Source organism: Talpa occidentalis, unplaced genomic scaffold (genome assembly GCF_014898055.3).
Source record: "Talpa occidentalis isolate TD23 unplaced genomic scaffold, MPIMG_talOcc4v2.1 talOcc4.17, whole genome shotgun sequence".
Taxonomy (NCBI): Eukaryota; Metazoa; Chordata; class Mammalia; order Eulipotyphla; family Talpidae; genus Talpa; species Talpa occidentalis.
Genome location: NW_023601754.1, coordinates 18,119,407 through 18,133,088, shown reverse-complemented (window position 1 = coordinate 18,133,088; position 13,682 = coordinate 18,119,407). Strand labels below are relative to the sequence as shown.

The window sequence follows — 13,682 nt, the reverse complement described above, 5'->3', positions numbered from 1 at the left end:
TCCTGGCCCCTGGGAAACACGAAGTTGCTTTTTCTATATACGGATTGGTCTTTTCTGGCTATTTCCTATAAATGGAATCATACGACATGGGTTTTTGTGTCTGACAGTCATACATGGTGGGGGGGAGGGGCACGCCGTGTATCAGGCCTCCATACCCGGATAGTCCGTGTCCATGATGTCTTAACAGTCTACTGCCCGCATACACCATATTATCTCTTCATCTGTTCATAGATATTTGGGTTGTTTCCACCTAACGTCACTTTTAAGAAGTTGATGTGTAATGTATACAGAAAATGAAATAAATCTTAAGTGTGACACTCCGGAAGCATGCAAACACCCATGTAACCACAGATCAACATTAGAGGACTTTACTCAATCTGAAGTTCCCGCCTACCTTCTTAGTCATTAACACCCCCTCTTTTTGCAGTTGTTTTTTTAAAGATTTATTTATGTATACAAGAACTGGGGTAGAAGACAGAGGTGTGGGGGGTGAGAGGATTCACTAGAGACAGAGTAGGGAGCAGAACAGACAGATCTACTGAAATACACTGCTGAGGGGAGCAGCGGGCGAGTCAGGAGAGGTCTGCTGCACCATGTGGGTAGCTCCCTGGCCGGGGACCAAACTTGTGCTGCAGAGGCTGCGGATGACTTCATAGGTTGCGTCTTAACCACTTGCGCCACTGGGGAGGCCCTTTTTGCAGTGTTAACCTCTGTCATGACCTCCATAATCACAGATGACTTCTGCCCATTTATGAACTTTAATGAAGGGGATCATACAGTAAACCTCACTGGTGTCTGGTTCGTTCTCACACCACACCCCCCCATTCAGTTAATCCATGCTGCTGCGTATGCCCATCTTTTCCTTTGGAATTTCCTCATTTGGTTATGTCACCGCAGTTTATTCATTCTCCCTACCCCTGCCCCGCAGTTTATTCATTCCTCCTACCCCAGCCCCCCCAACCCCCATGGAGACTTGCGAAGTTCCGCAGAATGAGCATCCCACAGTTTGTTTACTCATACTGTTAGTGGACAGTTGGGTTGTTTCCACTTTGGGGCTAGTATGAATAGTGCTGCAATAAACATTCTTGTTTGTATCTTCTGGGGAGCACGTGAGCTCAGTTCTCTTGGGCATGTACCCAGGTGTGGAGCTCGGGGTCACCAGCAGCCAGATGTTTAGCTTTAAGTGGTTCCAACAACCTCTCCTCCTGCCATGTATGAAGAGCTTCTGCCAGCTGCCACCCCTTCCTCGCAAACTGATGCAAGTCAGGTCCCCAGCTGCCAGGCCGTGAGGCGCCTCTGTCCCTAAGGAAGGTCAGGGAGCCAAATACCTCGTGACCCACAGGTTCTTGGAAGCATTTTCCCAGCCTGTCATGGAAGGGGCTTCCCCGACCTGTTCCTCTGCCCCTGAGTGTGGTTAGTCACTGTCTTTGGGCTTCCCTGAGAGGGTGAGATGAAGAATCTAGTACAGGTAGCTTATTTGTGAAGTGGTCCCAGGAGACATAAAAGGGACCATGGGAGAGTGAGGGTGAGAAGGGCAGGAAGCAAGGGAGGCCTGGGGGCACCTGGACATTAATGGGGTGGGGCGGGGCTAGGGGCCAGAGAACAAGGCTTCAGAGCCCCCCACCCCTACCTGGAGCAGAGTGCTTGGGCTTGGAGGGGTGGACGGAACTACAGGTCAGGGACACGACAATGCTGGGAGCCCCTGGAACTAAAACTAAGAGAGCTGCAACAGAGACCAAGGGTACCTGCAGCTGGCAATGAGGGGTCCTCGCAGGCTGAGGTGGAGGGGCTGAGAAATGGGGGAGTAAACACCTGACCCTTTGTCCTTCCTGGCTCCCCACTTCCAGCAGGTGATGTGCATTCCAGAGGCTCAACAGGAAGCTGGTGGGCTAGGAGACCCAGATGACACGGGGAATCAGGGAGGAGGGTGGAGGCCCAAGGACAGGGCAGCCTGCAGGGTCACCCCTCAGTCTGCTGTGAACTAGACCCTCTGCAGGTGGAGGTCAGAGGTGGAGCAGGCTGCAGTGCCTGGCATGTGGTGTGCACACGCCAATGCCGTCGCCGGCCGGGCTGTCGTGAAGCCAGGGGTCTTTGGATGTTTCCTTTTAGTTCTACTTAGTGTCCCTCCACTCCACCTTGGTAAGGCCCACATGCTCACCCTTCTCCATGGACCTGCCCACACCCTGCCATGGTCATTGTAACCTCCTGGCTGGACTGGGAGAGCGTGGAAGACCACCAAGTTGGGGACAGGTGGAGAGAAATTTCTGCTTGGAGCCATTCGGTTTGCACTTTGGTGACATCTGGAGGAGGAGGCAGCTGGCTGGATGGTTCTAGCTTTTTGAACTCAGCAAGGTCCCCACAAATGAGCAGTGTCTGCAGAGGCCTAAGCTCCTTTGAAATGCAGAGCCTTAACCTGGGGAACCAGAACCTGAATTTACATGTGGTTATGTCCAAGTGGAGCTTCCTTAAGGTCGTGCTGCAGGGCAGTTGGCCACTCAGCGTCTCCCCTTAGTAAGATCTTGTCCCCCAGGGGCTATCTGGCAACCTCTGGAGACATCTTTGGCTGTTACAACAGGGGTGGGGATGCTGCTCCAACACCCTGCCATGCATAGGACAACCCCCCAAAAGGAAGAATAAGGTCCCCCAATAAAAATAGTGCTGAGGACGTCCAGGCACTGCGGTGTGCCCCGACACCCAGCTTGGTTCTCGCTCCCCCTCCTGCTCCCACCGGCGCCCCTGAAGCCATACAGAAAGGCCAGATGTCTATGAGTCACTGACAGTTTATTTTGCCTGAAAGTAGTTCACATCTCGGAGAACGGCTACGTGACAGTAGTATTGACCATCAGGATAAGCAACAGTGCGAAGGGAAAGGTGGCGCATCTCGTTTTTTTTTTTTTTTTCTTTTTTGAAATTTTACTTCTTCTTTTTGTCTTCCTGCACCAGAGTGCTATAAAAGTATGGGACCAGAATGGAGGGAGGATAAAACAAACGGCGACGAGAGAACAAAAAAACGCAACACAAAAGAGAACGCACACACGCACGCACACACGCACAAAATAAAACCTGGCACGTAAAATGAATTAAGACTGAAACCCAATTTCTTTTTTCTTTTTCCTTTTTTAAAAAAATGAGGGCATCGTCGGGGGGTAATAAAGTCTACCTGGCAAAGTATAAAACAACAAAAGCATGTTTCCATTGAATAAGATTAAATAGATATAAAACAATTATGTTGACTGGGGGGGTTGGGTCTGGAGGTGCCAGAGGGGAGGGGGGAGTATTTGTGCTAAACCAACAGAAAATGGGGCTTGGGGGGAGAGGGGGACCCCAAGTAAACCATGAAGGGGCTGTTCTGTACAGTGAGGGCTTGGTAAGAAAAAGCCGACTGTTTAGAAAAGAAATGGAGGTTGGTGAGCTTCGGGGCGGGGGTGGGGGCGGAAGGGGCATCAGCGGGCAGTGGTCACATTCATGGGGGTGGGGCGGGCAGTCAGGCTGGTGGAGGCGGTGTCTCTCTCTTCTCCCAAGAGACCATGCAAAGAGGCGGGCATGGGCATGCATGGGGAGACCACGCGAAGCACAGGGTGGCGGGGAGCCACAGGCCGCAGCATCTCAGTCGGGGCCAGGGACGCGGAGACCACGGGAGATGGGCGCTCTGGGGCTGCGGGGAAAGGCGATGGGGCAGCTCTTCGGGGGGGCCAGGAGGGCAGGTTAGCACCCCTCCCTCCAAACATGGCAAAGGGGCCAGAGACAAAGCCGGGTCTCAGAGGAGCACTCGAGGGTGGAGATCCCACTTCCTCCTCCTCCTCCTCCCCCAATCCGGCCCCCACCCCACCGGGAAGCTGGAGACAATGGGGAACAGCACGGGGGTGGGGGGTGGCGGGTGTGCAGACAGACAGACAGACTGAGAGGAGAGAGCATTAGCATACGGACTCTCTTACGAAAAAGCAATTCATTTTCCAATGATGTTCCTGGTTTTGGTTTTGTGTTTTGTGTGTGTGTGTGTGGTTTGTGTGTGTGTGTGTGTGTGTGTGTGTGTGTGCCTGTTTGTTTCCCTTAAAAAAATATCAATACTACTACCACTACCCAGGACAGCTGACTGGTTCATACAGGTACCACATGCCTGGGGCGGGCGGGCGGGGCGGGAGGGGCGATCAGACTTCATAAATAAGAGGCAGGTCCCAGACCCGCAATTTGTGAACATTTCTTAAATAGGCGCATTATTTAAATCTTATGTACAACAAGAATCACTTTGCATAGCAATGGCGAGGACACAGGACAGGGCTATGACGCGGTGGGGCTTGTCCCGAGGGCGGGCCGGGCCCCAGGAAGCAGCATCCTTGGTCGGCCCTCAGGCCCATCGGGGTCTCAGGATGGTGGCATCAGAGTTGACTTTTCCCGCACGGCATTGAACACAAAGGCAAAGAAAATCCACAAAGGGTCCCCCCTCCCCAAGCCCGCCCCCCTCCCCGCCCCGCTGACGCTCCTCTGGTTGCTACAAAGTCCGTTTTAGATCAGGTCAAGGTTTCCAATTATGAAGCTAAAAGAATTAGGCGTGGGGCTGGGCGTGCCGACGAACCCCCCTCCCCTCCCCCTCCCCCCTCCGCCCTCGGCCCCCCGAAAGACTCCCCCTCTATCTCACAGCCGGGACGCTGGGGCCGGGACCCCAGGACCGGTGCCCTACGGCTATTAGTCAAGAGTGTGTGGCGGCTGCAAACTCCTCCCGCGGCGGCTTCACCAGGCCTCCGTGTAGCGCACGTCCACCTCCTTCAGGTTGGGGAGCTTGGCCTGCGGGGAGAGGGCGTGTTCCCGTCCAGAGCCGAACCCGGGCGCCTGGTGCCCCTCGCACCCTCCTCGCTGCCACTCCGGCGACCTCCGGGAGCGCCCCGGCTGCGCCAGGTGGCAGCCCCAGCCCCCCCGAGAGCGGTCAGGGCGACTGGGGACTCCAGACCCGACCAGGTGGGCTTTGGCTGGTGGGGGGTGCGCCCCTGGGCCACTCGCAGAGCCCCTGCCAGCGCCCATTTCCTCATCTTTGGTGGGAACGGGAGTCGGGTTCCTGGTTCACAGCACGGTGGGAGGGTTTAGACACCCCAGAAATGTCAAAACCAGAGCACCCCATCCCATGTAATGCCATACCTGGCTCTAGGGCTGTGGAATGTTCTCACTTTCACTGCTGCTTAGAATATTCTCCTTATGGAGACATGGGTCACCAACAGGTGTACAGGGACACCCACCCCCCCATCGGATTCATTGCAGATTCCACCTGCAGAATTCTGAACTTGCCTGGTTCCTGCTCGCCATCCTCGCTACCCAGATGTGCCTCCTCTCTTCTTTCTTAGAAACAGTTGGCTTTATTTGGGAGCCTGCACTGTCCAAAGAGGCAGTTGCCTGCTCATTGACCCCCCTGCCTTTACATCCTCCCTTCCCAGCTCTGGGATAGTGGGTGCGGTCCTCCCGTGCACACACACATGCTGCTCCTGTCTGGTGTTCAACCATCCTTAATGGCTCCCCACTGCCCTGGCACATTTACAAACTGAGGGCTTGCACACACCAGTGCTTTGTTGTAAAAAATATTTCTGCCAACCATTCAAAATTAGAAGACTGCACCTGGATTTCCAGGTTCTTTTGGGGAAAAAAAAAAGGGTGGGGGGCAATCTGGCTAGACTGGGCAGAGAACTGCAGAGCCTGGCGGGCCTGGTACACAGTCAGCTCCTCCAGCCCCGGCAGGCAGGGTCCATTCGGCCTCGGACCCCACAGCTTGGTGGCTGGTTGTGATATGTGTTTTTCCATCATGGAAAATTAACACATGGACTGAAAACTACTTTTCTTTACAAAGAGCCCACACCACCTTACTTTCCTGGTCTCAACAGTGTCTAGATTAGCTTCTCCAACTTTGGGGTACAGTGGATTGCCTGGGATGGGCTGCAATGCCCATTTGGAATTAGCGGGTCTGGTGCGGGTGGGGGGGGGCTTCCAGTCTGCATTTCACACTGTGCCAAGGTCTGAACCATTTGGGTGGGCACTCAGGTCATGCCCTGCCTGCACCCCACCCCTGCATGCTTCTGGGATGGCTTCCTGTTGGCCTGTCTGGCAAGCTCACTCCTGGAGCCCTCTTTAGTGAAGGCTCACTTGCGGTGGAGAAGGGAGCTGACGTCCCTCTCTGCTCCCTGGGTCCTGTCCTGCCTTGGTTTGTTATGCTTCTCTCTGCCAGGACTGAGCCTCCTCCTGGGGGTGGGGGCATGGGGAGCTGGCTGCACCCTGGGCAAACTGGTCCCCAGCGTAGGCCTGGCACGCAGTAGGTGCTCTAAGAGCATCTGGCAGCTTGGCCAATGAGCAAGCCCTGGGGAGCAGAAGGTCTGGCTAACCTGGAAGGGGAAGCCTAGAAGCCCTGCCGGAGGCCCTGTGGCCCAGGGCTGCCAGAGAATTCCCTCTAAGTGCATCCAGGTTGCGGAGGTGCCGGCACCATCTGTGCCTCCTGGCCCAGCTCTTCCTTCCCAGGGCACTGGCCCGGCAGCCTGCCCACTCCTAGGGTAGCTGAACCTGGCCCATGATGACAGGGTGCAGGAGGCCCAAACCCTGACTCCTCCAACATGTGCTGTTTTACCAACAAAATGTGCCTGCCCGCCACAGATCCTTTGTTCCCCCAATTTTATCTTATCAACTGAGCCAGCCTGATCTTGTAGACTCCTCCCTGGGTGTCTGCACCAGCCCTGTACATGTTCCTGCTTCTTTCCCTCCTAAGTGCCACTTTCCATGAAACAGCCAGAATGAGCTTTTCAAAGCATTAACTCCCAACCTGCGTAGAGTCTCTGAAAGCTGCCCACTGAGCTTGGAGGAAATTCATAATCCTTCATGGCCTACAGGGTCTTATTTAGTCTATTATCCATTCCATTCTACCCAGTCTCTTCTCTCTCTCACTTTCCAGTCGCATTGCTACAAAGGCAGTTTGAACAACCCTTTCTGCCTCAGGGCATTTGCACTGGCTCTTCCTCTTGTCTTTTGCATGCCCAGTTTCTTTTCTTTGGGTCTCAGCTGATGTGATCTGCACTTGCAAGGGACCATCTGCCATCACCCCATGCAGGGCAGACCCTCCCTGTTCCAAATCTATCAATTCCCTGCTGACTTCCTTTCCAGTGATCCTTTCAACCTGCTATTATTTTAAATGTATTGGCTTTTCTGTTGGTGTCACAGCTTTCCAGCTAGGGAATAAGCTGCACCTGAGGACAGAGCACCAGTATCTATCCAGAGGAAGAACACAGGCAGGCAGGAATTACCTTCAGATCTTCGTAGGTATCAGCCGAGAGCTTGGTGCTGTTCATGTTTAAACTGCAAAGACTCTTCATAGCTGTGGAAGGACACACAGTCTTTAGGGTAGTGACCCCGTAAGGGGAGCTGCAGGTGTAGGAGGGTCAAGTTAGGGCTGACTGCATGTGCTGACGCCCATGTGTAGGAGACGTGGGGGAGGGCTCAGTAGGTACAGAAAGACTCTCCCAGGCAAGGGCTGGTCTGCGCTGGGGCCACGTTCTTTCCCTGTCCTCTGAATCCCCTCCCTTTTGCTCCCTCTGGCACGTTCTTTCACCGCTGGGACACCAAATGTCCCTAGAACTTGCACACCCAGAGCCACCCAGATGGGCCAGGGAACCCTGGAAGCTCTCCCAGGAGGAGGTGACTCAGGCCATGGCTTCTGGCCAGCAGGCCTCAAACTACGGATTACGTGGAGATTTGCTCACTTGAGGAGCTGGTGGAAGACACAGATGCCCTGACCCACGCCCGGAAATGCTGAGCTGGGGCTGGAGCAGGGCTCAGGAACCTGCACCCCTGCCCAGGGTCCCGGCCTCCACTGTGTGGCTCCAAAGCAGTGTCCAAAGAGCACATGTGCCGAGAAGAGACTCACGACCCCATCCTCTCTGCCTCCGTTAACCCAGCCCTGCCTCCACCACTCCAAAGTCATCCAGAATTCACTGAGGGCCCCGTGGGGGTTACGCCCTGCCCAGCTTGCCTCCCCCTTGGCCAACTGCCTCATAGCCTTTACACCCAGATCCCAATCACCGCCCTGGGAGGTGTTCTTGATTCCTCCCAGCTGAGGCAACCCAGGGGTTACTCTAAGCCAGCAGCAGGGCTGGGAATGTGAAATGCTGATCCCAGGCTCACATCTGAGGACTGAGCAGCGTTTTCTACTGGGCAGCACTTCTAGACTTTCATGTGCTCGGGCACCACCAGGCATTGTATTAAAATAGTTTCAGAGTCAAAAGGTCTGGGGTGGACCTGAGAACTTGCGTGTCCACCCCATCCCCAGGGGACGGCTACAGCTACTGGTCCAGGGAGCACAGCAGTGACCTTCAACCTAGTCCCTCGAGGGCTGTTATGGAATCAGGAGGATCTGGGCTGGGATTTACTAATTCTTTCCTTTTCTTCCAGAATTTAAGCACCACAGGAGTAGAGATATGTCTCCCCTCCCACCTTTTTTTTTTGTTCCTATTGGCTAGAATGGTGCCTGGCACACAGCAGGTGCTCAATAAATGCTGCTGAACGAATGAGTGACACTCTACATCCCAGCACAGCCCATGGAGCCAAGCTTTCCGGGTGGCGGGTGGGAGAGGCAGGGAAAATAAAGGAAGAAAGCAGGGGGCACTCCCCACCCAGCAGCACCCTTGGTACTCACAGCTGAGGGCCAGCAGGCCAGCGTCGGTGACAGGCGTCTCGCACAGGTTCAGCACCTGGAGCATGGTGAGGTGTTCCGACAGGAGCCGCAGGCCGGCGTCTCCAAACTGTGGGGCATAGACCCTCTCAGTCCTGGGGAGCACCCAGGAGAACACCCGAAGGCTGGGGCGGCGGTGGAGGTAGGGATGAGGACAGAATCTGATGCTGAGGTGCGCGGCCTGGCAAGCCTCACTCTGGCATGTCTCCAAACCTCAGTGCCTCTCCTGACCTGGGTTCCAATGCCGCTTGTGCTTGTGGGATATGGGCGAGGCAGGGCCCGCCCTGGAAGCTGGTTACTCCATCTGTTGGGAGGGCTTTTGACTCAGTGACTCTCCATCAGAGCCCAGGGATCGTTTCCCGGGGTGGGAGGGAGGCACCCAGAAGGCAGACCCCTGGGAAATGCTCCGCTTCTCCCTGTGAAATGCCAGTGACGCAGGCGCCTGCACTTCACGGGTGTGGCGTGAAGCCCACACACCGATCTGCACGCCAGGTGCTTCACAGCTCAGTAGATGCTGCGTGAACGCAGGCAGCAAGCTCCGGCGTGCTGGGCTCCCCATCCATCCACAACCCACGAGCGCCCACACGTTCCCCCCACGGCGAGCCAGCTCTGCCTCTCATGCATCTAAGACTCTGCCTCATGTCCCTCTCCTGGGCAACTCCAGCTGTGAAATGGCCAGTGGGCTTCACGAGGTCCTAACCCTGCTCTGGTCTGGGGTGGAGGGATGCTGGATGGGGCAGGAACCACCACTGAGTCCACAGGCTCTGGGCAGAAAGACCAGCATGGGCAGGGTGCAGGGTGTTTGCAGGAGGGTGTAAGGTGCAGGAGGGGGGTGCAGGGGGCAAGAGCAGGGTGCAGAGAGGAGGATGTAGAAAGCAGAGTCCCAGGGAGGGCAGGAAGGAGGTGAGGGAGGCAAGCATGGGGAGCGGGAGCAGGGTGCGGGATGGGCACTTGGTACCTGAGTGGACCACAGGTTCAGCTGCTTGAGAGAAGGCAGTTTGATGAGGTGCTCAGCGCAGGCACTGGTTACGTTGGTGAAGGCCAAACTGAGGTTCTCCAGGTTTCCAAAGGAGCCAGAGCTCAGCAAACGGGCCAAGTCTGCATCCTGCAGACAGACAGGCAGGCGAGGTCCGAGGGCTGCTGAGTAGCAGACCCCAAACCTTCCCCCATCTCTCCCACCACCTTTTCCTGGCCCCAGAGAGCTGCTGTGGAGGGCGGCAACTCCCCAGGAGCTCGGGTGACGGCATGGCTCAGTGGGTTGGGCCAAGAGGGGAGTCAGGGAGGGAGGGGCAGCCTCCACATCCCTGTGGGTGGCAGCTGCTAGGTGGAGAGAAAGCCTTCAGCGCGGTGACTCACACCCTGAGTCACCAACTGGGGTGTTCTGAGGCCACGTCCCTCCCGCAGTCGTGTGTCTGCCCCGGCGTGTGTGTCTGGCCACATAGCTCTCCCAGGCAGCAGCTTGTGCCCACTTCCCACATGCAGTACTGAGGTGCCCTCAACTCTAAGGCCTGTGGAGGTGAAGCAATGCCTGGTCACCAGACTGTGTGGTCATTCTCCTTTCCATCTTAGTGCTGGAATCCTTGCGTATCAGTTGCCACTTGGTTGCCCTGCATTAAGGCTAATTTCCCAGGGAGGTGTGGCCATGTGCTAAATGTAAATCTAGACAATGGGATATAAATGTATGTATTTAGTGGAACTTCCAGGAAGGTCCTTCATGGAGCGAGTTCTTCCCTTCTTTCTCCTTCCTGCTGGTTGGAACGGATTCAAGAAGGCTGGAGCTTCAGCAGCCTTTTTGAGCCATGAAGCTACCTGCCAAGGATGGCAGGGCAAGGGGCACTAAGATCACTGAAGACCTTGTAAAAGGGGAATGGTAAGGGGTGCTGACCTTCTAGATTGTTGTCAGCACAAAATGTGTCAGCAGCATAATACCTGGTACATAAAAGCTCAATGTCCACTAACTCTTCCCAGTCTTAATAATAACAGGTTAACATTAACATCCCTAAGATTCTTTATCCTAATGTTTGGTTTCCTGCCACCTGGTTTCCTCCAGGAAAGTGCTACAGAGTCTGTGTTCCCCTCCCGACACCTCCAGCAGACACTGTCTGCCACTCCCCAGCAGGGAGGACCAACCCACCTCCCTCCACCTGGTCCTGAATAGAAAATGAAACCAACTCACTGTGGACTTGGAGGGCAGTGTTAGCCTGGTGGGCCCGCCTTTCCTTTGCTGCAACAGAAATCAGATGGATCACGACCCATTCCCCAGTCTTCACCCTGAGATTCCCTCCTGCGCCCTCGCCTCTCTTAGCACCACTGAGGGCACCATGTGGTAGAAGGCAACGTGGTGGTCTTGTTCTCAGGGGCAGACCCTGAGGTAAGGTGTGAGGGCAGGCGGGCTGTTAGGCAGGTGATGATATAAGAAATACCAGCAGGGCGATGGGGAGGTGAGACTATGAAGGTCCCTGATGGAAGGGGTTTATCATTCCAGGATGACTGGGGGCCTCTAGGAAATGGTAGAGAAGTGGTCTCAGTGGTATCTCCCCAGGGCTAAGGGAGCTAAAGTATCTATACACCCTCTCCTGTTAATCGTGGGCTCAGGGCTGCTCCAGGAGACCAGGGGGTAGGAGGACTTCCCTATCACTTCTGTCCTGGACATGTACGTGGACAAGAAAGTCCTTTGGTCAAGAGGGGCGTGTGCTGGCATTTGAAGTCAAGCCTCTGTGCACTGAAACGGAAGGTCTGCAGACATAGGGGCAGGAGAGTGAGCACAGTGACTGCCATGCATGGCCCTGGGGCAGACTCTGCATGAACTGTGTGTCACTGACTTGACCTCTCTGTGCTTTTCTTTGATCATCTGGAACATGGCAGATGCTAATCCTGACCTCTCTGGGTCTGGAGGAGGATTCAGTGAGAGGTCCAGGTAGGTGCTCCCCACACCACTCCCCTCTCTCATTGGGCTTTGGCGCCCACGCAGCTGGCCCCAGACTCACCAGCTCCTTAAGCTCCCGCTGCCGGTCGCACAGCTGCTCATACATGCGCTTCCCCACACCTGTGCTCTCCAGGGTTGAGATGATCTGCAGCTGAGTGTCGTTGTTGTCAATGATGTTGTATTCCAGCATCAAGCACAGGATCTGCGCAAGGGCAGGAGGTGCGTTACAGCTGGGTCTCCACCCCACACGGGGCTGCTCCCTGAAGGCTTGGAGGGCCTCAGCCTCAGCTCAGTCAGTCCCAGCAGCCCCCACACACCCAAAGAGGAGATCTGTAGATTCACTCAGCTCACCCCATGTTCCTGAGCACCTTAGTTTCAAAATTAGCAACCTACTCCCCTGTCCACACAAATCGCCTATCCCAGCTTCCCGCGGGTACAATGGGCACATTAGTGTCCACCCAGCAGAGCGCAGAGTAGGCCCTTGGTAAATGCTGCAGGAATGACGCAGACCAGGCCCCCCGCTTGGCAGAGGTTCCGTAAGATGAGACCCTTCTCGTCCTCCCAGCGCCTGGCATGTAGTAGATGCCGAGATGCTCGATGAACTGAGGGGAGCCCTGGGAACATCGCTTCTTCCTGGAGGGCTTTGGGCCACTGCACACTGCACTCTCCTTCCTGGCATGGATATCCTGGACACTCTTGCCTTCCAGATCCCCTTTCCAGTGCCTTCTTGTTGCCCAAGGAGAGCCTGCCTGACCCAGATCCTCCCATCACTGCTCACCTCCTCCTGTTTCCCTGCTCACTCCTATCCTCCCAAGACCCCCTTCATAAAGGCAGTCAGAGCAGCATTTAGTCTAAATTCCAAGTCCTCATTAGGATCTTTCGTGAGCACCCTATAGGCTCGTCATGTGTGTCCAGCCACATCTAGCACCTCTCCCCTCCTTGACTCATGTTCTAGCCATCCTAGTCAACACCTCCTTATTCTTCCTCCAAGCTCCTTCCTGCCACAGGGCCTTGGCATGTGCTGTCACCACAGTATGCTCAGCTACTGCCTTCTTGTAGCTCTTTCAATCTCACCATCACTCTCACTTTCACAGGGGTGAGCTGGTTGTCAAATTCCTTGATGTTCCTCCCACTGGGAGGTGAGGTTTAATTCCCATCCCCTTGACGACAGCCTGGTCTTGGGGTAGAATGGGGGTGTTGTATTGCTGTCTGGCTTCTAATGCTGTGTTAGAATAAGCAACACAGCTTTTGCCTGGCTTCTCTGGTCAGGGACTCTGAGATCCCAAGTCACTGCCTTCTAGAAACTTTAGGAGGAAAGAGAAGGGGCAGGGGCGAGTTCCTAACACAGCTCCCCACCCCGAGAGGGAGCTCAAACAACAAGGATAGAGGGGCAGCCAGCAGCCTCCTGGCCGTGGGCAGTGATTACCTCCACCATGGTCTGGTTCCCCCTCAGTGCCAGGAGCATGCAGGGTCCCAACTTGTTTTCCGCCAGGGAGAGCAGGAATTTTTTGGTCTTGTAACAGGAGCCCATGAGGATGTGCACCTGTGAAGAGACAGGGCCGGTGAAGAGAGGTGCCTGTAGGGGTGGTGCCGGACTGTCCCCAGGAGATTCAAAAGACCCCTCCCCTGACACGGGTGCACACATGGATGAAGCTTGAGGATACTGTGCTGAGTAAGACAGACACAGGGGACACATCCTGTAGGATTCTGACCAAGTGAGGGACCTAGAGAGGAGTCACATTTGAAGAGACGCCCAGAAGAATGGTGAGTGCTGGGAGGGGACTGGGTGTCAGCGTTTAGAGGGTAGGGTGTTCCATTTGGGAAGATGAGAAATTTCTGGAAACGGATGGTAGTGAATGTACTCAGCGTCACCCTTCCAACCACATGAAATGGTAGAATGTACGTCGTGGACATTACCACATGTCCCCGGGGCTTCTTCAGGACCCCCGCCTCACTCAGGACAGGGGATGGTGCGGCTCTGCCCCTCCGAGGCCCTGTGAGCCTGCCCGGGAAACCCAAGAAGTGGCAAATTCTGCTCCATCATGGGCTCTGTGGGGCAGCCGT

General features: G+C 55.3%; 1 protein-coding gene across 2 annotated transcripts in view; it reads right to left on the bottom strand.

Annotated features, from left to right (window-relative positions):
- Positions 1 to 4,034: 4,034 nt before the first annotated feature.
- The window catches only part of CMIP (c-Maf inducing protein), a 198,206-nt gene continuing 188,558 nt past the window's right edge, over positions 4,035 to 13,682 (bottom strand). For both annotated transcript variants that reach the window (XM_054697019.1, XM_037516223.2), the window contains 7 exons: positions 13,045 to 13,161; positions 11,680 to 11,820; positions 10,869 to 10,916; positions 9,651 to 9,797; positions 8,657 to 8,762; positions 7,269 to 7,339; positions 4,035 to 4,782 (listed from right to left, as the gene is read on the bottom strand). In XM_054697019.1, coding sequence (XP_054552994.1) covers positions 4,729 to 4,782; positions 7,269 to 7,339; positions 8,657 to 8,762; positions 9,651 to 9,797; positions 10,869 to 10,916; positions 11,680 to 11,820; positions 13,045 to 13,161 — 684 coding nt within the window. In that variant the 3' untranslated portion in view covers positions 4,035 to 4,728. The remainder of the gene's footprint in view (positions 4,783 to 7,268; positions 7,340 to 8,656; positions 8,763 to 9,650; positions 9,798 to 10,868; positions 10,917 to 11,679; positions 11,821 to 13,044; positions 13,162 to 13,682) is intronic.